This window comes from Alosa alosa, chromosome 15, assembly GCF_017589495.1.
Source record: "Alosa alosa isolate M-15738 ecotype Scorff River chromosome 15, AALO_Geno_1.1, whole genome shotgun sequence".
Classification (NCBI taxonomy): Eukaryota; Metazoa; Chordata; class Actinopteri; order Clupeiformes; family Clupeidae; genus Alosa; species Alosa alosa.
The window spans coordinates 15807294-15832909 of NC_063203.1; the positions used below are offsets into that span (position 1 = coordinate 15807294).

The following is a 25616-nucleotide window of genomic DNA, read 5'->3' on the forward strand; positions in this document are numbered from 1 at the left end:
TATTGACATGGTTTCCATGCAGTCATGAGGCTGAAGCTGTTGCCATTTGATAACATTATTTTTATTGACAATTTCAATTAGATACATGCATGGTGCCAAGATCTGCCTGAAAATACAGATTAACCATGGTCAATAAAATGTACAGTCCATATGAGTGAGCAAAATAGTGCTTAAATTTACTTTGTCTTGAAATCTTTTACTGGAATATTTAATAGAAATAGCGTTAAAGAAGCAGTATCTCAAGTTACACCGCATTCACAATGTACACAAATGAAATAATACACATGGTTACAAAAATATGTGAAAATCCTTTTTGTAAAAAAGTGCCATTGTGTTAAAATTACAAAACATTATTATAACAGGCCATGTAATTTTATGCTTTTACAAGGAACACTGATGTGACTGAATCACATATGCCAGTACACCATAAATAAAGCCAATGCAATAACGTTTTTTTCCATGTGTTTTTGTTTTGGTACAGTATTGCACAGAGATGGGGTGATACAGAGAAGCACTAATGACTCTGAACCAAGCACAAATAGAAGTCTATTCCAGAGGACAACATTTTATAGAATACAACACTTTACATTACTTGAAATGTAAATACCCATCCTACCTGTCAACAATGCACAGGGGGAAACAGTATTAGTAGGGCTAGTAGCTCACACAAGAGCTTCTCTGAAATGTTTCAATAATAAAAACCGTTGTGGTCCTGATGGAGAATTTTGAGTTGAGTATAGCACAAGCATTTCATTCTCTATTGAATCACATCTCCCGTACCAGCAGGAAAGGATTTGATAGCGACAGACACTCTAACTGCAAGAGAAGGCGACGCTAACTATTCAGCTGTGCAATAACCACTGATGCAGCAATGATAACCGTTAGCTTTTCTTGAACACACATTTAGCAGAGGACCACGAAGTAGGTCATGAAATGTGATTAAGTGAAATGTTGTCGTGGTTGGTGGGCATGGCACACACAAAAAAGCACACATGGAGAGCCACGCTTGGTGAAACTGTATTCTTTGATGGACACTACAGCAGGTGCCCGGCCCAGCGCCTCCAGGGTGTGAGCTGCTCGGGCCTGGTGTGTGTGTGTGTGTGTGTGTGTTTTGCGTGTATGTGTGTGTGTGTGTGTGTGGGGGGGGGGCGAGGTTCCTCTAGGAGGCAGAGATCACTGCGTCTCTGGCCTGCCTGGAGCTAAGAAGGCAGCACAGGTGGAGGTGGTGGGAACATTTTCTCTGACGCTCTCTGCTTTCCCACTAGTAGTCTTCAACATTGGGGGTGGGGGGCACTGCCACTTGTCTGCAGCCCAGTGCTCTGTCCACCACAGGCGGTGGTGGTGTTTGACTGGCAGGGGCAGTAGTAATTAACAAAGCCAGTCTGCTGACTCCCTTGTCCTTCCTGTTGGGATGGAGGCCGCTTGTAGTCTGCTGTGGCCTGGCCTGGTCATTTGCGGCGGCTGAAGATGCTTTTCTTGCTGGAGCTCTTGTCGGACGAGCTGAGGCCGATGAGGAGCCGGGCCTTATCCTCCTCCTCCTGCTGCTGCAGGCTGCTGTCTGTCTGTCGGCCCTCTACCACGGCCTTCCCCCGCGCCTCCGAGCCCGAGGCCGGCTTTAGACGCAGCTTCTCTTTGATCATCTGGGACGGAGGAGAGAGGGGAGGCGAGAGAGAGAGAGAGAGAGAGAGAGAGAGAAAGGGAAAGGGAAAGAGAGAGAAAAAGAAAGAAAGAAAGAAAAAGAAAGAAAGAAAAAAAGAAAGAAAAAAAGAAAGAAATAAAGAGAGACAGAGAGAGTGTAAATTCTTAGGTCACATTCTTAATGCAAAGTCTTGTTCACCCCGTTTTTAAAAATGTGTTTTTGGAAACTGGATCACAAGTCAACACCTGTCATGACTAATACGTCAGTGTAACTGGAAGTGTTCCAGTACCTGAGCCACCAAGGCTTTGCGGCTGTCCCTTTTCACGGCCATGGCAAAGTCCAGCCAGGTCCATGTGTTGTTGTGGTACTCCAAACAAGGCAGCACCAAGTTCAGGTCCTTCCAGTCAACGCTGCTTTTCTCTCCCTTCACACACACACGGACATGGACACGGACACACACACACACACACACACACACAGACAGGAGTAAAATGTTTATGTTACTAATCTGTGAGAAAGGATATTCAAAAACATCTACACTATAAACAAATACAGCATGCAAGCGTTTTACAAAGTGTGGTGGGTAGAGCAGCACTTCACACACCTTATAGCTGACACACAAAGGGACCTGTGGGATCTTAATGTAGATAAAGGAGTTGTTCATGGCTGCCCTTTCCTTCATCTTGTCGATGTCATCCACAGGATGCTGAGCAAGTGGAAAAATATTACATCACTAGTTTAATACCTCATGACTGTAATGTATAATACCGCCGTTGTGCCCTTGAGCAAGGGTCTTAACCTCGAGTTTCTCTGGGGAGAATGGCCCTTGTAATACAATTGACATATCTAAGTCGCTTTAAAATAAAAGTGTCTGCTAAATGAATAAATGTGAATGTATTTGAAAGTAACTTGGAAAACATATTATTGGAATTCTCATGGCATGGTAGCATTTTCATTTTTTATGTTTCCATCTCAATTACATGTATTTGTCATTCATTTTAATCAATCTACCACTACCAATCATTTGGTACACAGACCAGAATTTAAACTGCATTCACATGTGAGTGAAGAGCTATGTGAATAGAACATGACTTTTGGAGTGTTCTGCTGATGTGTTATATTTTGAAGGACAGTTTAGTACCTCAGGGGGTTTGCGGAATGATCTCCTCACACCTGCTGTGCGGTTCAGGCCCTGAGTCACACTTTTACTTGTTCCCAACCCCGCAATGGAATCTTCCGATAGCTGCCTTGGCTTGACCACAGGGATACCTGTGTTTGGGGCAAACCATTAACAAGGGGAGCCTCGGGCAAACTCCCCAAATCACACATCCAACAATGTGATCTGGCCTCAACACCATACAACCCTCTCCTCAATGTCAAACCGGGCAGGAGCTTTTTATAGCTAAGGGAGGTCCACCGGTATGACATAACACACATTAGGCGGGAATCCGATATTCCCATCAGACAGACTAGAGGAAGGAAAATCAATGGAAACCTTCACTGACCTTTGGAAAAGAACAAGTACATGTGTGAGACCATGTGAAAGAGAAGAGGCAACACGATGATAAACTAATCTATACAATTATCATCCAGTGCTTATAATCAACAATAAAATAAAAATGTCATTCTACTACAAAGTAATCAAAGAAAATGTGTGTGTAATATGGTCATGTTTTATATGTACACAAAGCTTCACAACAAAACTACTGAAAAATATGTACAGCTTGCATGCAGTCTGAAGCAACTTCTGCTTTATCATACAGTGGGAACACATTCATAACTTATTGATGAATAGTATTCACTGCTCAATTGTCACAGAAGTGTGTGCATATGCTTTGTGAAAGAAACCCATTTCCTCTGAGCAAAAATACACAATAATGAATTTAATTTCCAATGTGCTGGATACTAATAATACTACCTTTATAGCACAGGCTTTATAACAAATTATTAACACAAGAATAGCTTTTGAGTGCACTAAAAGAACTATTAAAAACATATCGTCCTTTTTGTTTTCCTAACCCGAAGGGGTGAAGACACTGAAGGATCATAGTGTTTAGTAATGTGGACCAGTGGTTTGTAGTCAAGTATAGTACACTGACCTGTAGTGACCAGTCTGAACTTGTCCTCCTCGTCTCCCACTTCCTCCTCCTCTACGTTCCGTCCGGGGAAGAAGAATCCCATCATGCGCTTGAAGAACTGATACATCAGCTGGATTGTTAGTGGTACTACGTTCACCTGTGGATAACAAACAGCACACTGCAGTGAAACTCGCACCCATTTGAATTCACTGAATAATTTCAACTGACAATCTGTGGACATATGTCCTATTCCAATAATAACAAAATAAACAAAAAAAAAACAAATAAAATAATAATAAAAATCAGTCAAACAAAACAAAAATTATTGACGGTAAATAACTGACTGGATTACCTCAAAGTGCTCCTTGACAGAGATCCCACCCACAGGCGGACGGACCTTACTGAAAATGCGCAGAGCGAGTTGCCGTGCTGATTGACATGGGCTCTGGGGTCGCAGCACCACCTGAAATATCCATCAGAACAACAGTCTATCAAATCACACCCTCTTCCAAGACCAAGACGAAAGGGAGTAGTAGTTGTGCGAGCATCAATTATCATTTCCACAAACATGCAAACTCATGGGACATCTTCACACAGGCCAGAGTTCCATACAGGTGCGATGTATAGGGAAGGGTGGCACTTTGAACTTAAAAAGGAAGACGCCTCACCAACATCTTGTCTACATTCTCTCTTACATGCTCATGAATACTTCAACACAGGACTGCAGACAGAGTGGAATCGTCCACAGAACTAGGTCAATGTATTGACATTGACAAGCATCGAAAAAACAACAAAGAAGGGCACAGGTTGTAATTCTAGTTCAAGAAAGGACTGTGATTCCCCTCTCATAATAGACAACACACCAAGCATGGCAGTGAAGGAGACATAGAAATGGTCTGAACCAAAGGGGCGCGTGTGAGGGCATGACAAATGGTCATTGGAGAGTAGGGGTACATTCCCTCGGATGCATGGGGTGATGAAATGGAGAGACAACTGGGGGAATACGATCGACCATGGAGGATGAAGTCGGAGGTGAGGCACGTTGACAGACAACTCGGTAACCAGAACTATACATACCCGCACGTGCTGCACAGGGAGAGCAGGTAGAGAAGGGCACATTATTTGAATACAGCCTTAAGGATTACCTTTAGATAAACTGAGTACAGATCACTCACAAATGCTAGTCACACAAGCTTCCTCTAAACCTTAGCATGTCAGTGTTGAGATCATATTCAGCGTTGACCAAGCTGCTAAGCTTCAATTTCTCTCCATTTCCCCTCATATAAACACTTCACCCTCCTTGCCCAATTACCTTATAAGCAGCATTGGGCAGCAGGTTGTTCATGGTGAACCAGCCCAGCTCCAGGAGATGCTCTGCCGTGTCATCGGACTTATTTAGCTGTGGAGACCAAAATAACAAATGTGTAAAATCCTGCAGCCAATTTCTGGCCCAGTGAGACCTGACAACATGTATCCACACTCATACAGGACTACCTGTAATTTCTCGCTTATTAAACTAGGTTTATACACTGATTTCTCAACATTTTTTCAGCTAGCTAGCTAGATAGATAGATACTTTATTGACCCCCAAGGGGAAATTCAAGGTCTCAGTAGCATACAGACATCACACACTACATGCACTAACAGCAGAGAAAGTAATAAAAGTATATAATATAAAAAACACAACTAAGCAATAAGGACAGAAGATAAAGAATATACTAAAATGAGGTTTATGCTAGATTTATTCACAGAGGGCTATACATGGGAATATATACTGCTGATCTGCAGGCTGGCTTTAAAGGGCTTCCCGAGAACAACAGCTGACCCGTGCTTCTGGAGCTCCAGCCTGGTTGGACGTTCAAGAGCACCTGACCCCATGTTAACGTTAGCCTACTGCTAAATTTGCGATGAACTGTTCAAGAGCATAATGTTGCCACTTGATGAGAGTCATCAATGTCTAACACCCATGATTTATTATTTTTTGTGTGTGTTTTTGTGAATTTTCTGTTATTATTTATTTTTTCAATTATTATTGTTTCATAACAATGTTTTCCTTTTGTCTTGAGTTGTCGTGTGCATTATCTTTTTGCATGTATTTTTTTCTGTTGGATCATATTTAAAATTACATTTTAAAATGTTTTGAAAATGGATGATTGCTCCAAAATCACTAAGTAATTGTGTTCAATAATCATGATCTTACTATTGAACAAAATAATCGTAATAATGATTTTTGCCATAATCGAGCAGCTTTAATTCTGATTCAATGGGCTATTGGGCACTGTGGTTAATACACTGTGTGCAGTCAATACACAATTTTGTATTTTTTAAACAGCATAAAACACAGTCATGCGGTTTATACAAAACGGTAGTCATATGCTATTAACATCAGCTAAGTTAATGTAGGTTACCATTCTAAGCTTGCTAGTAAATCTATATTAAATTAACTTTCAAAAAAAATAATAAGGGTAATACACGGGACATGACTGTATGCGGAGGTCGTGCTGTCCCACCTTGCTGTACATGAACCTCTGGAGCTCCAGCTCGGCGATGCCTAGCTGACCGTCCTCCTCTGTCAAGCACCAGCGCGCCTGGGCAAAGTAGATCTCTGTGCGCCGTACCACGCTCACGTCTTCCGGAGGTTTCCGCAGCTCCAGCTTGTTGGCCCTCTGCAGCTGGAAGTCCTTAAAACACCTGGGGGGAGGGAGGGGGCATAACTATGGGAACTCTAAGTGATTCCTTTTTCTAAATAGATGACTATCAATTTATTAACCAGTAAAAAAGGAATCGAGTCCGTACACCAGAAACACCTTTCACGTGACTTTTTGGGCCCTTCCTCATTAAATGTAATCGGGGACAATATCTGGTGTGTAGACTGGTGTGCCTTATTTACAGACTTTTTCTCTGTCCAGCACCTTGAGTTTACCTGTTCTGGATGTGCGTGCCCCTTGTTGATATTCCCATAAACCATTAACCATAAAGTAGTTCAAATGTAATCGGTTATACGCACCGGTTTATCAGTCGCCACGGCTAGAAAAGGATTAACTAATTCTGATGTGCAGTGATAGTTTTGATATTTATTGACTAGTTTGCCATGGTACACTGTGCTCAATATCTCTCTATGAGTGTTTGGCTGTGTCAGCTACTGTGCAGCAGCACTGGCTCACCTAATGAGGATGTTGAGCTCCTCACTCTTCATCTGCAGGTCCGTCTTCTCCTGGTTGAGCTGGTTCTGCAGCTTCAGGTTGATGTCCGACAGCTCACTGCCTCTCAACTCGTCCTGCTGCGATTGGAAGACGTACAAGGACAGAAACGTTAAGAACAAGTCAGTAAGTGCAGGTCCAAGTTTCTGAACTCATGGGCCCTATTTTGATTAATGGGCAAACAAAGTGATAATAATAATAATAATAATAATAATACATTTTATTTGTAGTGCACTGTAATGGCCTTGTTCAAGGGCACAACAGTGGAAGGCGGGAATTGAACCCACAACTTTTCAGGCTCCTACATGCTAGTCCAGCTCCTTAGCCACCACTCTACTACTCATCCACTCGGATATCGGCTGGTTATTCTTGCACATGCACATGGTGTTGAATTAGCAAATAGATTTTGTCTAGTTATTAAGTTAGTTAGTCTTTTAAAGTTTGTTTTTTAAAGACTTTGCACTTTGAGATTTCTTGTAAAATGTAAAGTAATATAATTGATGTAAGTCGCTTTGGAATAAAGCGTCTGCTGAATGAATAAATGTCAATGTAAATGTAAATGACAGTGCTGCGGCGCGGGCGCTGACCCTGATGTTGCTGTATATCTGCTTCTCCAGGTGTCGGATCTGGGCCACGTGCTGACGGACGGCCTCCTGTAGGTGCAGGATGCTGCTGCGCTGCTCCTCGGGGTTACTGGAGATCTCCAGCTGGAAGCGCACCCTCTGCTTTTTCTCACTGTGCTCCTGCAGCACAACACCAGAGCCCCACACATGGACACAGGCTGACAGAGAGCTCTTCAAACAAGTATGCCATTAAAAAAATGCAGTTAAGTTTGCAATTAAGAAAACTCGGTGAGTTGCACAGTTTTGAAAACGAACGTTAAGGGTTGTTTTAAGGACATTTTTGTGCATGCACATAGCCAGCCACTCTGAAGCAGTCAAAGGTGATTCAAAACGAGTCAAAAAGTCGAGACAGGACCCATCGTCAAAATTTGTGTGTCCACCACTCTAGTTCATTCAAAACAAACCAGAAAAGGAACTCAAAGTGCTAAATACCGGAATTATCCTTTAAGGTAAATTAACGACTGCATAGTTCCCCTTTAAAGGGAAACTTGGCAGGATTTCCCCCTCTGCTGGAGAAATTGTGCATTATGCTGTTTCAAACTGTGGGAAAAGGTAACGATAAAAGCACATGGATTTGTTTACAAGCTAGCTTAAGCGGTTAGCATAAGTTTGGCAGAACTATGTGGATGTTACAAGATAAGAAACACGATTTAAAACTAGTTTCTTGTTTCTCACTTCTCTTTCCGGGACGGTAAGTCTCAATGTTGCAAGGTTGGTTTTTCACCTGAGGACGCTAGGCGCAGCGGGGAAAGTCACCATTTTCACCGGAACAGGTCATTTAACCATCCAAATGATTTCTAAACGGGTTTATTACGTTGAAATAGTTGCCAAGTTCCCCTTTAAAGGAGTAGTGACTGAGCTTCAGCTGACCTTCCTCTTGGGCTCCACGTGCAGCAGCAGGTTGTTGACAATGTCTAGGATCATGGCATACTGAACAGGGTTGGTGGAGATCTCCAGGTCATGGTGGATGAGCGTGAATGTGTCCACAGCACCTAGAGAGGATGATGGGGACAGTGCTCTCAGTGCCAGCATCATTTGGGTCTATGGACTAGGAGTGTTTTTTGACAGAGGGAAAGCTATCCTAGAAGATTCACAGGATAACAACACACTACTCAAACAATTTTTGTATGGGTACTGACCAAACATGTATCAATTTGATTACAGGGATTTACTGTACCTACCCACCCTACTTTCGCTCCTTTAACTTAAAGATCTTTTAAAGAAAAGTTGGGGCGAGCTACCCCAGATTGAGAAGCTCATGAAGCCAGCGCCTCTCACCAGCCTGTTTGTTGAGCAGGTCCTCTTTCTCGTGGTCGTTGCGGATCTCTGGCGGTTTGATCTGCGTGGCCAGCTCAGGGTCGATGTCGTGGCTGTAGCCGATGTAGTACATGCGGCAGCTACAGCGGGAGATGATGCGCTGCACCTGAGGCGTCTCCTGCACCTGAGACGGCTGGTTCCAGTCTGGGGGGTGAGGAGCAGACCAGTCAGCTACTTTGAAATCATTAAAAAATGTTTACATTCTCGAAGGAAAAGAGGACACAATGGCTGATGCGCTCAATAGAGAGAACAAAAATATTTATGGCGATGAAAATCTGAAAAACATTCTCTTAGAGACATGAAATGTGTTTATTTTAGTTCAGTCAAGGTAAAGTCACCGATTGCCGTCACTAACTATTTTCAGCGGTCCCAAAAGTGGAAACTTTTTCTTAAATGGTGCTTTTTGTGAAAAAAAATTGCGGCTCTACATGAATTTTTTAAAAGTACGCCAACAAGAGCCGTCTTTGTGAGAGTGGGGAGATAAAGAGGCAGGAAGGTGGGGAGACGGATGGAGTCATCTTACCAGTGGTGGTGCTGACCATGCCTCCTACGGCCTGACCACTCTCCATCAGCTCCAGAACGGAGTCCAGGTTCCGCTGACGGTGCTCTTCAATGTTCTTCACCTGCACAGCGACACAGAGGGGAGAATGTTAGTGCGGGGAACCTTCTGATGAGCTCACGGAGATCACTGGACTATGGAATGGTGCCATGACCCATGTAATTGAAATTACAAACAAAAAAACAAGATGAGCAATTCTCCAACACAGCAGTTTGTGAAACACCACGTAGAGACACTGCAACAACAACAGGATGTATATATTAAACAGCACAGATCACTGCTTAATCTCCACGCAAAACAGCTATCAACTACCAATCCCCCCCTCCTAAACTCAAGGCTCCAGTCCCTTTCTCACCTCTAGCCAGAGCTGCCAGTCTTCCTGGTCTGAAGGGTTGGACTCCATGGTGGCGAAGTACTGCATGCCATCCAGCAGGCAGGTCCAGGTCGTCTTCTGCTTGAGCGTGTCGTTGTACCAGGCTGGGTGGTGCTCGTTCTGCAGGAGCTGGGCTTTCGCTGCAGACACCAGAACACAGCCGGCCGTCTCGGCACCACGCAACATCATCTGAGCAAACACAACACAACACATGCACAGGAGACACGTTAATAGAACAGACCATAAACTTGGATTAGGTTCAGGGGGAATTTTGTGGTAGTATAGAGGTGGGAATATTGTAGAGTAAGGTCAAGGGATCGCAATCAATTTACAGAAACAGAATAACTGAATTTATTGAAACACTTCTATTTCAGGTCTTCCATCTATGCACCAATAATTGTCACTACTTCCTAATTATGATTTTACAAAGGGAACAAATTCATTCATTGAACCAGAATAATTAGTGACTTTTGTGGTCTGAAACACACCTGACCGTTGACCAGCTCAATGTACCAGTTGCGGTTGTACACATCGTCTGTCTGGCAGGCGGCGATGCCACAGAGCTGGTCGCTCACACCCGACTCCTCCTCTGAGAACACCACAAACTTATCAGTCTCCTCGATGAGCCTCTGCAGCATGGAGGTCCCTGTTAGGAGGGGAAGCATGGACAAGAGTCAGTGGTGTTCAGCCAAGGGAGTCAGCAACGCAAAAAAGGATTGCTACAACAATATCACCACCGTCAGGTCACAGTCAAACTCAAGAACCACAGTGATTCTAGAGTCTTAGAATTTTCAGTCTTACAAATACAGAAACATGAACCATTCTGAAAGGAAAACATCACAGGAAGGTAAGGAGGCTTTTTGAAAGACTAACTGTTACATCTGCGCTCCACACACACACACACACACACACCTTCTGAGTGGCTCTTGTCGGCACGGGAGGGCAGGGTGATGGTAGGGGTGGAGGGGGCGGTGCTGGGCGAGTATGTGGAGCCCGTGCGCTTGAGCTTCTTCGCCTGCAGCTGCGTGTCGATCCTCAGGCCCTTGAGCGCCTCCGTGGACAAGTTCCTCTTTAGCACAGCCGCCTTCTTGTAGCCATCGTACAGGCCGAAGGCGATGTTCCTGTTGGTGGGTGTCCAGGAGGCACGCAGGTCCACCAGGCACAGTTTGTGTGTGTAAGGGGCATTACTATCATCTTTCGAACTCGTCTCCTACAGCAGGGGAGAGAATGCGGTCAGTGTGGTTCTGAAGGGTCAGAATTCATGGTGCCCTCCAAAAAACGTATCATATATAATTTGGTACATTATATACAATGTGTGAGTTTTTGGCTTTCCTTTAATGTGTCCCAATACTCCCACCCATAGGTATAATGTATGTATGTAAAGCTATTTAGAATACAGCATATACAAATAGGAAAGAGTATGCAGTAATGGAAAGTGACATAAATCAATATTACACTCTCTTGTGTTAGTGGTGGCTGTGTGAGTCTTGTCCCTTACCTCCTCCATACGGTTGCTCTGTCTCTGGTAGCTGAGGGAGGACAGGCTGAGCAGGTGGGTCTTCTTCACCTGGGCGTTGATCTGGTGGTCGGCCGTCTCGTCCCAGGTGGAGGCCATGAGGTGCACGGTGACCAGCGAGAGGTCGCTGACCATCTGCGTCACGCTCCACTCCGAGATCAGCCTCCTCATTACCGTCCCAGCTACAGAAAGCACACATCCCATGAGCACTAGTGTGTGACTTACCATTATACCCATCATTGTGTCATGTACACTGCGTGTTGATGTGTATCTATGGTAGAGCGCTTATTATTCAAAACACAAGTCTATGTAACCATTATCACACTGAGCATTTTAGACCAATCCAAATGGCTGCTCCAACGCGCCATATGGGTGACATATGTGTATCTATATGTGTCTGGTGTGTGTGTCTCACCCTGTGGGATGAGTCTCTGGGCTCCTCTGGTGAAGACGCGGCCCTTAGAGCACTCCACCTGAATGCCTCGCTGCTGTGCAAATGAGGCCCAGTAATGCACCTGCAGGATGGTCATGAAGGGAGCAGGGTGTGAGCGTGAGCAAGGTCATAGGTCATCGGTCAAGGTCATTCATGTACTAATAGTAGCAACCTAGGGCAGGAGCAGTCTCTTTTTGGTAACTCTTTTATTTTAGCGCGCCTGCTGATTTGACGCTACCAGAGCACGAAGACAAGCAATTTGCTTCCTTCAGATACAGGTCTTTTTGTAACCTCTCTGTACACTTTCAAAGTTTACAATACTTTGGTTTGTCTGTACAGTAGGGACTCTCACCATACACCATACCACAATGGTGTAATTATATTTCGACAATTGTAGCGTTTGTTTTTTGATGTGCTAACTGGTCCCCTTAGCTTTCACTATAAGCCCATTCAGTGTTACGCAAAAAACAGTCTTGCTCAAAATTCCACCAATTAACATAATTTTGTTCTGATTCAAATGTTTGAACTTGTTAACTACCATAATCAGACCCTAGGTTGTTTTTACTCCGGAGTTACGCTTTTATGTTAGGGTGTCAAGAGTCCCAAACTTCAACCCATAGCCACTTTTTTTCCTTCCCAAAGAGAGGCCACTTTGGCAAAGTATTGTACCAAGCAATTCGTATTGTACTAATGATCTGTAGGTACACAAAAATACATTATGTATGGACAACATAAGTAAGTGATATTACAAATTGCTACATAGGTTGTTACACTGTACTTCATTATGTAGAAACACTGGAACAAGGACCCCGTATAAATAAAGTGTGTAAGTTGCATAGATGCGTCTCAAAGTGCCTTCTTTAGTGTGCTTAGCACTATCTGTGCAAAGATTGTTGTGTGCAAAGTGCGGCCTTTTCTCCTTTTCTTATAGTAGCACTGATATTTGGCAAACTGCCAGTAAGGTACTATACATTGTTGAATGGCAGTGGAAATACTAGCAAGTGGCACACCTTACAGTATATCAGGAATATACAATAACACCGAGTAGAAAGAAATGAGTCATTTGAATCATGCTGAATGTCCACCAGATGGCGCTCTGTCAGTGGCCTGTGGCCTCACCTGGAGCTGGGGGAAGGCGGCGGTGAAGGACATCTGCTTGTAGTGCTGGCCCAGCTTCTTGCGGACGGGCCTAAGGCTGTGGAAGAGCTTCCCCCGGCAGATGGGCCGGGACACACTGGTCCACGTGGCCCAGAAATTCTGCATCCAGCGCAGGGTGCTGCTGTACAGGAGGATCCGCGGCTGGCAGGGTTCTGAGAACACACACACACACACACGCACGCACGCACGCACACACACACACACACGCACATCAAGGTAAGATCTGACTAACACTACCACTCAAAGAGGCCTGACAACCTTGAAAAAGTAACTGGAAATTAAAGGTCTGTGTGGGTTAGATTTTTCTGCAACATTCCATCCTGCTCCTACAAAAATACTTTGTAATGTAATTTTTAGTCCTGCTACCGCCCGCATCTGAGACATTATGTCCCGCTCCCGCCTGTTAAAGCCTCCACAGCTATGCAGGAGGGATATTCAGTTCTGCTTTCTGTCTCACACACAACTAAGAAAGACTGCTAGATGTCTAGCAGTTTCTTGGTACTGAATGTAGAAAGAAAGGCACCAGCATCTAGCCTAGAGCCTAGAGCCTACTAGTGGTGCCCTTTTCGTCTGTCATGCTTTAGACTTTGTTGAATTTCAACAACGGAGCAGCAGGAAATAACTGACCCCACATATATCCAACAGTTAGGTTGCTTGAAGCCCGTCTTATTTATTGCTGCCAAACAGAACATTCAGCACAACTTTAATTATGTACACTACTTTAATACTCACTTCTATATTTTATTTTACGCACATATATAATTTGTTTCTGTTTCTCCCAATCCCGCAAACGCACCGCTCTCATCCCACGTCCACACAGAGCTTTCAAAACTTGTCCCAGTCAACCCGTGGGTCTCGTGGGACTACCACGGGGGTGCAGACCTTTACTGGAAATGCCCAGTATCAAACACTAGAATGGTTACTGTGTTCACACACAGAATAGAACATTTCACTCCTCAATTTATGTCAAGAGAGGTTTCACCTAAATGAGTACAGTCAGACATCATTAAAATGGGCCTTTGTGTGGGAGCTATTCCGACCTGTGCCGCAGTGCTGGTTGAGGTCCATGGTGATGGACAGGTTGAGGTTCTCAGAGCGGAAGGCCCGGTAGGAATCATGGGACTGGCCAGAGGTGACGTCGGCCACATTCTCCGCGCAGCACAGCTGCACAGAGTGGTGGTCGTGAGGGTTGCCATGGCACAGCCACTGGAGGTCAAGGGTCATACACAGGTTAGGCAGGTGCAGGAAACAGATGTCATCATACCTGTTGGAGGGGATATTAATGGAAAAGACAGTTATTAGATAAAAAGCAGCAAAAAGTGTCTAATGTCACTCAACACAGCCTGTGAGCCAGTCACAGCTTTTGTCAATTACTCCTTGGGTAGACAACAGCATCCTTACTTGGAGGCTGTCCTGACATTGACATCCAGGTCTCCCTTGAAGACAAACTGTCCAGGTTTCCAGTCAAAGTTTAGCTTCATCCACTCCCAGTGCATGTTTTCCGTTGTGTTGTAAGGGTCCTACAAAGCAAAACCTCATTCAGCTCCATTGTTGTGTAAATCTATTCAACATTATTTTAAACCACTAACATTTTTTGTTGTTGATCTTTTAGTCACCAGCATATGAAATTTGGTTTAACCAATGATGAATTGAAAAATGTGCTGAAGTTCACTGCTAGCGGCAGTACCTCGGTGGCGAGCTGGTGCAGGTTGGCCTGCTCGATGTCCATGACCCAGCGCCCGTGCATCAGCAGGCGGCTCTTGTCCCACCAGGCCAGCGTGGGGGACGGATCCGCCGTGGGCTTGGTCAGCAGGTCCACCACCTGGCCAATCAGAGTCCAGGCAGGGTCCCAGCATGGCCCCCACACAATAGTGTAGAGGGATATGTCCGCTGTGGGGAGTAGAATACATGAGACACTGAGCTTTCTGAGGGGATGTACTCGGTTCAAATATATATGATATGATAATATATTTGATATTTTACTGTATGTATTTTGTATATAAAACTTGTATAATGTATATTTTATATATACACACCTTTTTTTTCTTAAATCACAAAATATTTCCCATCAATATACTCATAAATGCACATAAATGACAGAGGAATAGATCAAAACATGAAAAGGATTGAAACTGAAACTGTAATGGGTTTTGCTCACAGCGAACATCGTAGTAGAATTTGAGTGGCGGCATGTTCCTCAGGACGTTCACGTCACCCCAAGGCTGGCCCAGGTGTATCACCTGTCGGCGTCGTGCCCGTGGATGCCCATCCTGCTCCGCCCCGACCAGCCGTCCAGACAGGGTCCACTCTCGGATCTCAAACAGGTAACGAGGGTAGTCTCGGATACGCACTGTTCCACACCACACCATGGGAGAAAGAGCAGGAATTCAAACAACTACAGCTCACACTAAGCAGATGCTATTCACTCATTCATTCATGGATAATAACTGCCAAGGTGTCTGCTCCTAATTTTTCATATATTCCATAAATATGTTTTATATTTAAACCACAGTGTCTCTTGCAGACTCACCCAGGAAGGCGGAGAGCTTGAAGCTGATAGCGCGGCACCACTGGACCGCCAACGGCAGGCCGTCCCGGGGGAAGGGACTGACGCTGTCAATGTCCCTCAGCTGCTCGCGGACGCGCTCGGGCCCGTGCAGCGCCCGGTCGGCCAGCACGACCAGCTCCAGGTCGGCCACCGTCCAGGTAAGCAGCGACTTGCGCATGGGCGTGTTGGCGTAGAGGCGTCGCGAGCGTTGGATGTAGATCTCGATGTGCTTGCGCTCGAGAGACGTGTAGAGCTCCTCGATCTTACGTGCGGGCAGCAGCTCGCCGTGCTGCTTGCGCAGCTCAGCCACCTTGCGGTCGAGCAGCTGCAGCCGCTTAGAGCTCTCCTTGCTCTCGTCCTTCATCAGCTCGTAATTGTCGCGCAGCTTGATCTCGAACACGTCGTCCAGGAAGACGAAGGAGAACTGGCTGACCCGAATGAGCACATCCGGGGGCAGGCGCTGGGCCTCAGCAGGCGGGATCGCGGGACCTCCGCCAGGGCTAACGCCGACCCCACCATCACCAGCGCCAGCGCCGCTCTGGTGCAGGGTCTTCAGCCACTTCTGGACACTGATGGCCTTGTCAAAGGTGTTGGAGAAGTTGTACTGGTAGGGGAACTCCACGCCCAGGCTGGGGATGGTGAAGAGCCAGACGCGGTTGGAGGCGGTGGTCAGGAAGGGGAAGGCCTCGCGCTGCAGACGTGCCTCCTCCAGCTCCTCCAGCATCTGCAGCTCCGCGTCCGAGAACGTGAAGATGTCGTTGCCGTCGAAGTTGAAGACCAGCCGCGGCGACTTGCCGCACACGACGCCGGCCTGCTTGGAGATCGAGAGCACGTCGGCTTGCAGGAGGATGTAGTTCTGTTCGCCGACGTGGGCAGTAAGGGAGCAGCTTTTCAGATCCAGACTGAGGCTGAGGGTCCGGCTCTCGGCCAAGGAGGCGGCAGCCGTCTCTGTCTGTGTCCTCTCCTCTTCCTCCTCCTCATCCTCCTCCTCACTGGGCTCCTGCCCTTCAAATGGCCTCAGTGCTGAGGACAGAGCGCTCCAGGAGGCTTTGGTCTCTGTGACATGATGATACATGAACATGTGATCTGATGGAGTCCACTGGACAGATAAGGCTTCCTCACACTGCAGCTGGGGGAGACATGGTTAGGAGGAGACATGGTTACAGCATTAGTAGCAGGCCCACAGACACTTCAAATAACTGAAACCAGGGAAGAACCAAAGCACACAAGTGCACGTTTTTTGAGACTAACATTAAAACGCACTATTCCTCTGTTACTCATGCATCTCAAACATTCTACCTTAATTAGAGATAGTGTACTAGCTGGATGTTTTATAAAACTGTAAGTGTGGTACCTCCAGGCTGTGGTTGCCAGGGTGATATGATGAGGCCACAGAGGAGAGGCTGAGGATGGGGCAGGGGATGTCAGCAGCAGGACAGCAAGGCTCCACACTGTCCGTGAGCACCTTGACCACTGACAGGGCCACACCCTTTACAGCCAGCCGTGAGCTCTCCCCAGAGCCTGTGGCATGGACTGTGTCCACTCTCAACGCAACAGCACCTGGGACAGGAAACGGAAATTTAGAATACGGCAAAGAACACGTCTGGGGCACTTATACACTACAATTTAGCTAATTAACTAAACCCCCACCCCCACACTCTCTTCCCAGGCATTAGTATTATTTTCAATCAAACAAATTGGAATTCAGTTTTCAAGTCAGACTCGGAGAACATTGTACAACATCACCAGTTCCCACCCACCAGCCACATTGGAGAGGGTGAACACGTTGACATCGTCCAGGCTGAGCTCCAGGCTGAGGAGTAGTGTTGAGGGGGTTGCGGGAGTAGGCACTGGGACGGCAGCCTTCCGCGTGCCGCTGGGGGTGAAGAGAGACAGCAGGCGGGACAGGCAGAGGGCGCAGGTCTCCGACACCTCCACTTGCAGCCCCTTCAGACTGGACTCCACACTCAGACTCCGGGCAGGGCCGGGCGACTCAGGCGACCTGCCCTCCGGTTCCCCACAGCTGCCCTGTTTCAGTCACATGATGGACAATTACTGCTGTAGTTCATGAAAACCACTTTCTGGTTTCTGGATTCTGGTGCTCATGTGCATGCTATTCTAAAAGTGATGGACGACGACTTAATGGCTTTATATGTGTGTGGTGCTTGTAGGACATAGAACCACGTTCACTTCATACCGATGGAGGATGCTTGGCTATTCGGAGTCCTGCTTCCTTTGGTCACCTTTATTAAACTTTAATCTTAGCTTCTACAGTTACCTGCAGTGTGAAGGAGTCCAGGATGAGGGCTTCTCCCCACACGTGTTTCCCTGGGGGGTGTGGGGCCTGCTGGATGTGAGAGCCCTGACCCACACGCCACCAGAAATGATCCAGGGACACCGAGGCTCTCTGCTGCCCTCTGCTGCTGCTTCTGCTCTCTGAATCCTCGGTCGCCTCTAGGAGGTGACGCAGTTCTGCAATCCCAGAAGACAGTCTCAATGATCACAGTCAGACCACCCAGCTAGGGCTTTCGCATGTTTCTTCTACCGTTTGCCAAATCACATTAGGCTTGAGTAAACTGTCAGGTAGTATGTGGATCAACATGGCCCAAAAATGCAATGACTGATTTGATTTCCATCCTTTTGGTCTCAATTACCTACTATGTGCTGTGTGTGTATTTGCAGTTTCACTATCAGCCACAACAAAAGGAGTCTAGTTAATGTATAATATCAAGCTACTATACCAACAGCCCATATCTAATCAGGTAAAACTATGAAAGAAAATAAAGGTGAAGAATGAATAACTACTAATAACAGTACTTGTAATTTATATTACAGGAACGCTGTTTGCCCCTCCATTCTTGTCATACTTTGCCCATTCAAATTCCTCCTGCTGAGGACACAAGCCTCACCTTACCATCTGTGACCGAGAGTGTGGCAGTAAATGAAAGTGTTAGTGAGGCATGCTTTGTCACTGTGTCCTCAGAGAGACTCTGTGTTTACCTGCACTGGTTGAGATAAAGCCCACAGCGAAGGGAGGCGTGTCTCCCAGCTGCACTGACACGTTTACATTTGACACGGCACAGGTGATCAGCACAGGGGCGTCCAGATGTGGGAAACACCTGGGTGACGACAGATCAGTCATGTAGACATGCTTGTACTGAACAAACAAATACACATACAAACAAACATACACAAAATAAATCAAGCAGCACTACATAAGCACAGTGCAAGTGCGTGCACACGGCACATGGGCGGATTTTTTAATTGAAATAGAAATCTGAACTAATGCAATTAGATAATCGCGAAGGCTGCAAATAATCATATAGGTTGCAACTTTGTCTCAATCAACTTAATCTTGTCCATCTATGATTTTTATATTCACGTCATCCTTCTTGTGTGACAGACAGTGATGCTCACCAATCAGGAGTGCCATGCTCCCCCACTAGGCATGCTCACCAATCAGAGGTGGCCCAACTTCATGCGACATTTGGAATATGAACTGAAGCTTGACTGTCAAAAATTATATCCCAAAATCAAATTGCAATATCTGTCAGAAAAATCAATTTACCCCCCTCTAGTGCACATACTCAAACACACACAGTTACACGCACACACAGACAGACACAAGAACTTCCTTCGGGGGTAAACAAACAGAACAAGCTGAAGGTTGTCCAGCTTTGACACAGATGGTTATACTTTTTCCTCTGAGCAGTCTTCCTGTGGAACAGCTGTTCCCACGAGAGGAGGTCCAACCAGTGGGAGAACTCCTGGTGGCGGTAGTGGATGATGCACGTGTTGACGGTGACTGAGCCAGATATGTCCACCGAGGTCACCTGGGGGACACAACAGGAAGGGATTAGTCAGCCAGAACCTTAGTAACAAGACCACTTCTCATGGGAGAAGGAATTTAGCTTTCCTGTTTCATATCACCTTACCTGCAGGACCGCCTTCAAAGTGTTGAGACAGAGGATTCTCTGCCGGCTCTGGGACAAGAGCAGCCCGTCTGTGGTTGCAGGGGGAAGAATAATGGTTTATTTAGAGGTCTAAATTACAGTCTTTATATGCCTATTTCTTCACTTCTCCCGTCAGCCAATGTTTCTCTTAAAATCTTCATCTCAACATTTTTCATAATAATGGTTTATTTGGCCATTTCTCATCTCCTGACAACAGCTTTGCACTCTCCTCACAAATTACAATGTAGTGCCCAGTTGTTTTTTGTAGGCAGGTTAAGGGATAGTATTAAATGATTATATGATGTACACTTAGAGCTTCTGTTCAGTGTGAGTCAGAGCTGCTGTAGTCTCCTCTTAGCTCTGCTGTGTCAGTCTGTACGTTTACATGCACAGTTAATTTGAGCTACAGTTAAAGCTTGGCTACATGATTTGACCAGAGACTGGACCGGAGTATACATGCAATGGAGGGAAATTGCTTTATTGTGGGCTCTTCTCTCTCTTTCTCTCTCTTTCTCTCTCTTTCTCTCTCTTTCTCTCTCTCTCTCACTCACCCTCCAGGAGGAGTTCCAGGTTACTCTGGGGGAAGCTCAGCTCTGGCGTGAAGTTCCTGAGAGGAGGCTGCTGGTCATCTCGCCCGTAGCCTACCTTCAGAGACTTCAGGGTCCAGTTCAAGTGCCTGCAGTGCATACATTCACAATTAAATTTCAGACACCTTCTTCGTCCGTGATGCACCAGTGTGAGTTATTTTCTGTACAAACATGAACTCTTATAGTACCGACCTCTTCTGGCTGTGCATGGATAAGGTGATGTTAGTGTTCTCAAACTCCACGTTGACCTTCTGAGGGAGCAGCTGGTGGAACTGGTCCAGTGCTGCTGTCTGGATGAACAGATCCTCCTCACACTCTACAGGGGAGAACAGAAGTATCACAGGACAGTTAGAGGTGCTGTGAGAAGTAGTCAATCCTTACTCCTCGCACTCCGGTGTGACAGGAATGTTGGAAAATGAACATTCTAAAGAATATCTGGGTTCATTGAATTCAACATAGAATTTTAGAACCTTGAATTGTTGCTGAATGGAATCTTATGTTAGAATGTTTAAAAACCCACACCTAAGGGTTAAAGGAGAATTCCGGTGTGATATTGACCTAAAGTGTATTGAAACATGATACCGAGTGTGAACGTATGTCTCATAGCCCATCTCGACTTGTCCCCTGCACTCCAAAATCTGGGCTAGTTAGCCGATGCTACCAACAACTTTTTCAGTAGTGGTGCTTCTCGCATCGGGCTAGCCATGCAAATAAATCACTGTTTTACACCCATTTACGAGGCTCAATGTATCTCCACACTTCATTGGTAGACTTCCGAGGGCCCTGACATTTAAAACGAGACATTGAGAACTTTGAAAAAGCACTGGTAGTTTACTTACAAGACGATTTATACAGACAGTATCTTCACAAAGTTTAACGTTTGCAGCCATCTTGAATTTAGTCACGATAAGTCGAGCAACGAGTAAGAATGAACAGGTATGATAAGGGATCAGATTCCAAAAATAATTCAGTGGAAATGCATGGATTCCAGTTTCTTCCAGTAGCAGCAACTGCAAGCTATGAGACATACGTTCACACTCGGTATCATGTTTCGATACACTTTAGGTCAATATCACACCGGAATTCTCCTTTAAGGATCTTTTATTTTTTGTAATCATGTTGGAATTTGTTGGTGCCATCAAAAGTTGGCATTTTGTTTGGATAATATGTCGCGGATCGGAGAGGATTGACTGAAGAATTTGTCGATATTTGTCGGTGTCCGTAACAAGCCCTTGCAGTTTGTGTGGTTATGTTGCTGATCAAATCACAAACGGCCACAGCAACAAAGAGTAATGACCGAAGGATTCATTGGTGTATATTGATAAAGAACTCATCATGACTGTGGAGGTGGTGTGGGGTGGATCTAGGACCAGACACCACGGTCACGCCTTCTGGAAGTGTCTTGGGCTTTATTTCAACAAAACATTGATGAAGGAATGTGCCTGTTTGATAACCCCAGTGAAATGCTCTCGAAGGCTGCTCTGTTGGTGATGTTTTTTGCCCACAAAGGTTGCTTTGTTGGTGATTTGGTTTTTGATGGTAAACAGACTTGGTTGATGATTGGCTGGTGTGGGAAATCCTCTACTTACAGCACAAGGAAGTTAACACCACTCCTGTGTATATCTGAAATCATGTTCTCATAAAATGTCACAATACATTTATTTGTCAATCTGTTTCTCCAAATTTACTAAAATATCATGCCAATTTTTTTCTCCTTTACTGGATTGAGCTTCTTCTTTCTGTAACAACAATTACCACCAACATTGTTGTGTGGCAATAAAGTATATCTATCAATCTATCAAATGCCAATACAGGTGTGCTGTATGAGAGGTCATCAGTTTCTCTTGTGATCCAGCATCAGCAAAGCTCATGTGAATAAGCTCAGCACATAAGCTGATCAGAGTACAGTTAGGTGAGGTATTAATGACCATGGGTGGACTGGCTCACCGGTCACGGCGTTGGTTTGTGCAGGGCCAGGCGGCGGTAGCAGCAGCTGACTTAGGAAGAGCCCCTCATGCAGCTCGGCCAGCAACGTCCGCACACTCAGCTCCAGCCGGCCCGGCCGCAGCTCCGGCAGACTCACGTCCCCCAGCACCGACAGACTCAGAGACACCTCGGCCAGACAGGTGTCCTGCTGAAAGGGGAGCGCACACATCCCGCACACATGCACACACACACACACACACACACACACACACACACACACACACACACACACAATCAGTTTTACGCACACACACACACACAGCACTGAGACATTGCTCAAACAGCTCTTCCATTTTGCTCTCTCAACTCATTGCCTCAGTTTCATTCTCTCAACTCACCAAGCGGCTGCTTTTTAACACTTTACTGCTGAGCTGTCCCACTGAGAAATCCCAGGCCAACCTATTGAGATTGATGAAAACTGTTAAAAAAGTCCAGAATATTACAAAAGCAAAAGCATGGCAATATTGAACTGCAATCTGTAACCGCGCTAGCTATCTATCATGGTGCTTGATCACCTCTTGGCCTGGTGGTCGAGCAGCAGAGTGATTCCGGTGGTAGTCATGTGCCACAGTGACTCAGACAGGGCCAGGTTTAACACCATCACATTGATGGAGTCAATATGGAGGGACAGCAACTGAGAAGAGAAGGACAGGGCAAAGTTCAGGGGCTTGAGATGTGACAGTGACTGTCACTTGCATTTTCACTCTCAATACGGTTCTGCTGATCTATTTTTCAAACAGATCTGCTGGCTGTCCTCTAGCCTGGCCACGCCCACCTAGATCTCCATTCAGGGAAATACTAGTCTGGGACAGCATAGTTCACTAAAGTTTCTCATGGGCAGTCAGATTACTTGCTCAATCAGCGACGAGAGGGGATGACAATCATGTTTTGAAATCGAAAGTGCCTGTGGTAACTGTTAGTAGCAATACCTGCAAACAAAAAAACTGCAATCGGAAGAATGTGTACATTTATTTATAGCAATGGTAGGTCCACATAATCCACATACATTGTTTCCTGACTGACAAAGCTGTTTATCATCAGTTTGTAAAGTTTAGGCTAAGTAGGAAGTAACGTTATGAATCCCTGATCAATGGGATTGGTTAGGGTGGACCAATGATTTCAAAGTTCGCGAGAAGTCTAGGCTCGTCGCGATGCGAGTGTTGGAAAGTTTTCCCAATCGTGAGTGACCAGACTCTATTCACTTTGTGGTTTGCTGTACCTGAGACAAGAAGTGTAGAGTGGAGGGGCTGAGGGGGAACTTGCCCTCGTTGTCTTTCTTGGGGGTCTGTGGGAGCCGTGGCGTCACTGGCTCCAAGAGGTCGACTCGCACGCGGGTCTCTCCCACACACAGGGCCAAGTATCTCCTAAAACCAAACAGAAAACCTCCAATCAGGGCACTTGTAAAAGGCATGATGTCTTAGTCAACATACTGTTGAAATGGCAATACATTGAATAGAGACAGAATATGAGTATAATGTGGCATACAGAGAGGAGACACTTACGGCAAATCTTGGTTTAAGAGTTTGCTGGAAATCCATATTTTGTCAATTTCCTAGAGGCAACAATTGAAAAGCATTCAATAGTAAAAAAACAACTTAGGCTTATGGATGGTCAGTAATCTTACTAAAGTTATCCATTCATTAGTGTCATCATTACTACATCATGACTACATGAAACGATATGCAGCTAAACCACACTTTAACATATTAGCACTTGCTTTCATTGAGGGGCAACCAAACACTATTAGCTCCTGAAAAACCCTTAACCCAGCCATCCAGATAGTCACCCACCAGAGTGTGCTGAGGTCGAAACTGCAGACTGATGCCCCTCACTGAGAAGAGGCCCACTGACTTGATCTTCAGCTCGGCATTGAGCACTTTTGCGCAGAGGCGCACAGCTAGGCTGCACACTATCCATCTGTAAACACAGCACGAGGGAATTGACAACCACCACAAACTGGACAAAGAGGACTGCTTTTTCTATCTATGAAGTACAGACAACAGTTGTTATTGGTCTGGTTAGGTGAAACACTCAGTCTTCTGTCAAATACAACATCCAGTGCACAAAGAGCACTGACACTTTTGCAAACCTGTTTTCATTTCTAATACCCATTTCTGTAACAATAATGAGCTGCTACTTGGTGGGCATAAGGATTGTACAATCATGTAGCTTCTATGCAGTGTGCTAATTATATAGCTGGTCAAGAATCATGACAGTTAACTCCCTGTAGGCTACTTTAACTTACACCCGACAAGGACACGCTGTAAAGATATTTACAGAGAAGGTGTGTTCTGCTTTAGGTCGACAACAGCGAGTTGTTTTTGTGTAAACAGAAATCTGCAGCACAGGTCAAAATGTTCTCTTGCACTTGTGTACACTGTGTGTTAAGCAGTGTGTGAGCCACGGAGAGCTTACCTGAAACAAATGATGGCAAGGATTCCCAGCACCAGAAATACCAGGAGTGCAATCACCAGGACAGACATTCTTCAGTGTAGTGGAGGGGTGGTTTTACATCCAGTTTACTGACATTTATGACCTCTTACAATGCGAATGCAGCTTTTTAATCTTTGGACAACACCTGCGATACAGGTGTCACTGCCTCATAAAGTGGTTAAATGCACCCTGTTATACCCTGATTTAAATCTCCACCATCTGTTTTTTTTTTTTTTTCAGAGAGCTACTAGGCTATTGCCTTAAAGAAGTTTCACATTGTGCTTTATAATTATTTCAAACTTAAAACACCAAGTTGCAATTTAGGCGGTTGATAACCTTTGCCGTTATAAGCAACAATACGCCAAAGTGCATTGCAGGGGCTCACAAACAAAGCCCGTCAAAGCAACTATCCTACACTCCCATACAATAATCATAAACGACAACCAGCTCAAACCCTACTTGAACTCAAACTTCACAGGTTGAAAATGGCTAGTTAGCTTGCTCACTCAGCTCAGAAACTAAAAAGCTAGGTTAGGTAGCACCCCAGTATTGTGGTACATGAAGAGAAATAGAAAAGTAAACTGTGACAAACAATATAGAGCTATCAAAAGTGTTATGCTGACCACCCTAATCAAGCCTTCAATATTTGATTCTTACCCACATCCATAGTAATGGCTAACTAGTTAGCTATCGCTAATGTAGTCTAGCCTACTCTGGACATTATGTTCAAGTCAGTTTCTTCTGGTTTTGAAAACAGATTAGTCGCTGACAATGATATGCAACATCACCCCGACTCAAGAGCAATGCAGTCATAGACACGCCTCAAATGAATCGCGGCTTTTGATAACCGATGGGTGTAACTAGCTAAAATCAATAGCTGCCAAGTTCTTCAAAACACCGACTCCTAGCTAGCAGTGGGCTAACGTTACATTTGATACGTTTCAACCCAGGTCTGAGAAAGGCCGTTTGCCCTCCGATTTCGTCCAACCTAGAGGACGTTGATTTGTTGATCATGTAAGATTAGCTGGCTTAGAAAATTTCCACCAAAGTTAAACAGCTGTCATCCTGCTGCAGCATAGCTGTATCAGTCAGAGCCCGTCGTCTCCTGGCTGTATCCTGGTTTGACTGTTGTCAAACTCAGGAACTCGACTGCTGGCCACTGACACAGCCAACCAAAACCTAACGCTGAGTTTTTACAATGTATTTATCTCTA

General features: G+C 45.3%; 1 protein-coding gene across 3 annotated transcripts; it reads right to left on the bottom strand.

The window, feature by feature from the left end:
• Positions 1–46: 46 nt before the first annotated feature.
• Positions 47–25542, bottom strand: LOC125308892 (protein KIAA0100-like). 3 transcript variants are annotated; one of them, XM_048265538.1, is made up of 40 exons: positions 24386–25542; positions 23761–23887; positions 23473–23522; positions 23190–23334; positions 22486–22604; positions 22309–22369; positions 21932–22115; positions 20177–20300; positions 19949–20073; positions 19380–19447; positions 19141–19277; positions 18445–18563; positions 17723–17916; positions 17205–17472; positions 16799–17004; positions 15427–16573; positions 15055–15246; positions 14584–14786; positions 14298–14416; positions 13937–14160; positions 12858–13048; positions 11721–11820; positions 11288–11487; positions 10702–10999; positions 10278–10435; positions 9772–9978; positions 9381–9480; positions 8819–9001; positions 8411–8532; positions 7505–7660; positions 6882–6997; positions 6228–6408; positions 5030–5116; positions 4795–4803; positions 4070–4180; positions 3739–3874; positions 2781–2908; positions 2244–2345; positions 1929–2063; positions 47–1640 (listed from the first exon to the last, which is right to left on the bottom strand). In XM_048265538.1, the coding sequence occupies exons 1-40, from the start codon at positions 24451–24453 to the stop codon at positions 1449–1451; spliced, it is 6792 nt and encodes a 2263-aa protein (XP_048121495.1). In that variant the 5' UTR covers positions 24454–25542; the 3' UTR covers positions 47–1448. The 3 variants fall into 3 exon arrangements, with proteins under 3 accessions (XP_048121495.1, XP_048121494.1, XP_048121496.1); XM_048265537.1 differs by having other exon boundaries at positions 21932–22118; XM_048265539.1 differs by lacking the exon at positions 4795–4803 and having other exon boundaries at positions 21932–22118.
• Positions 25543–25616: the final 74 nt, after the last annotated feature.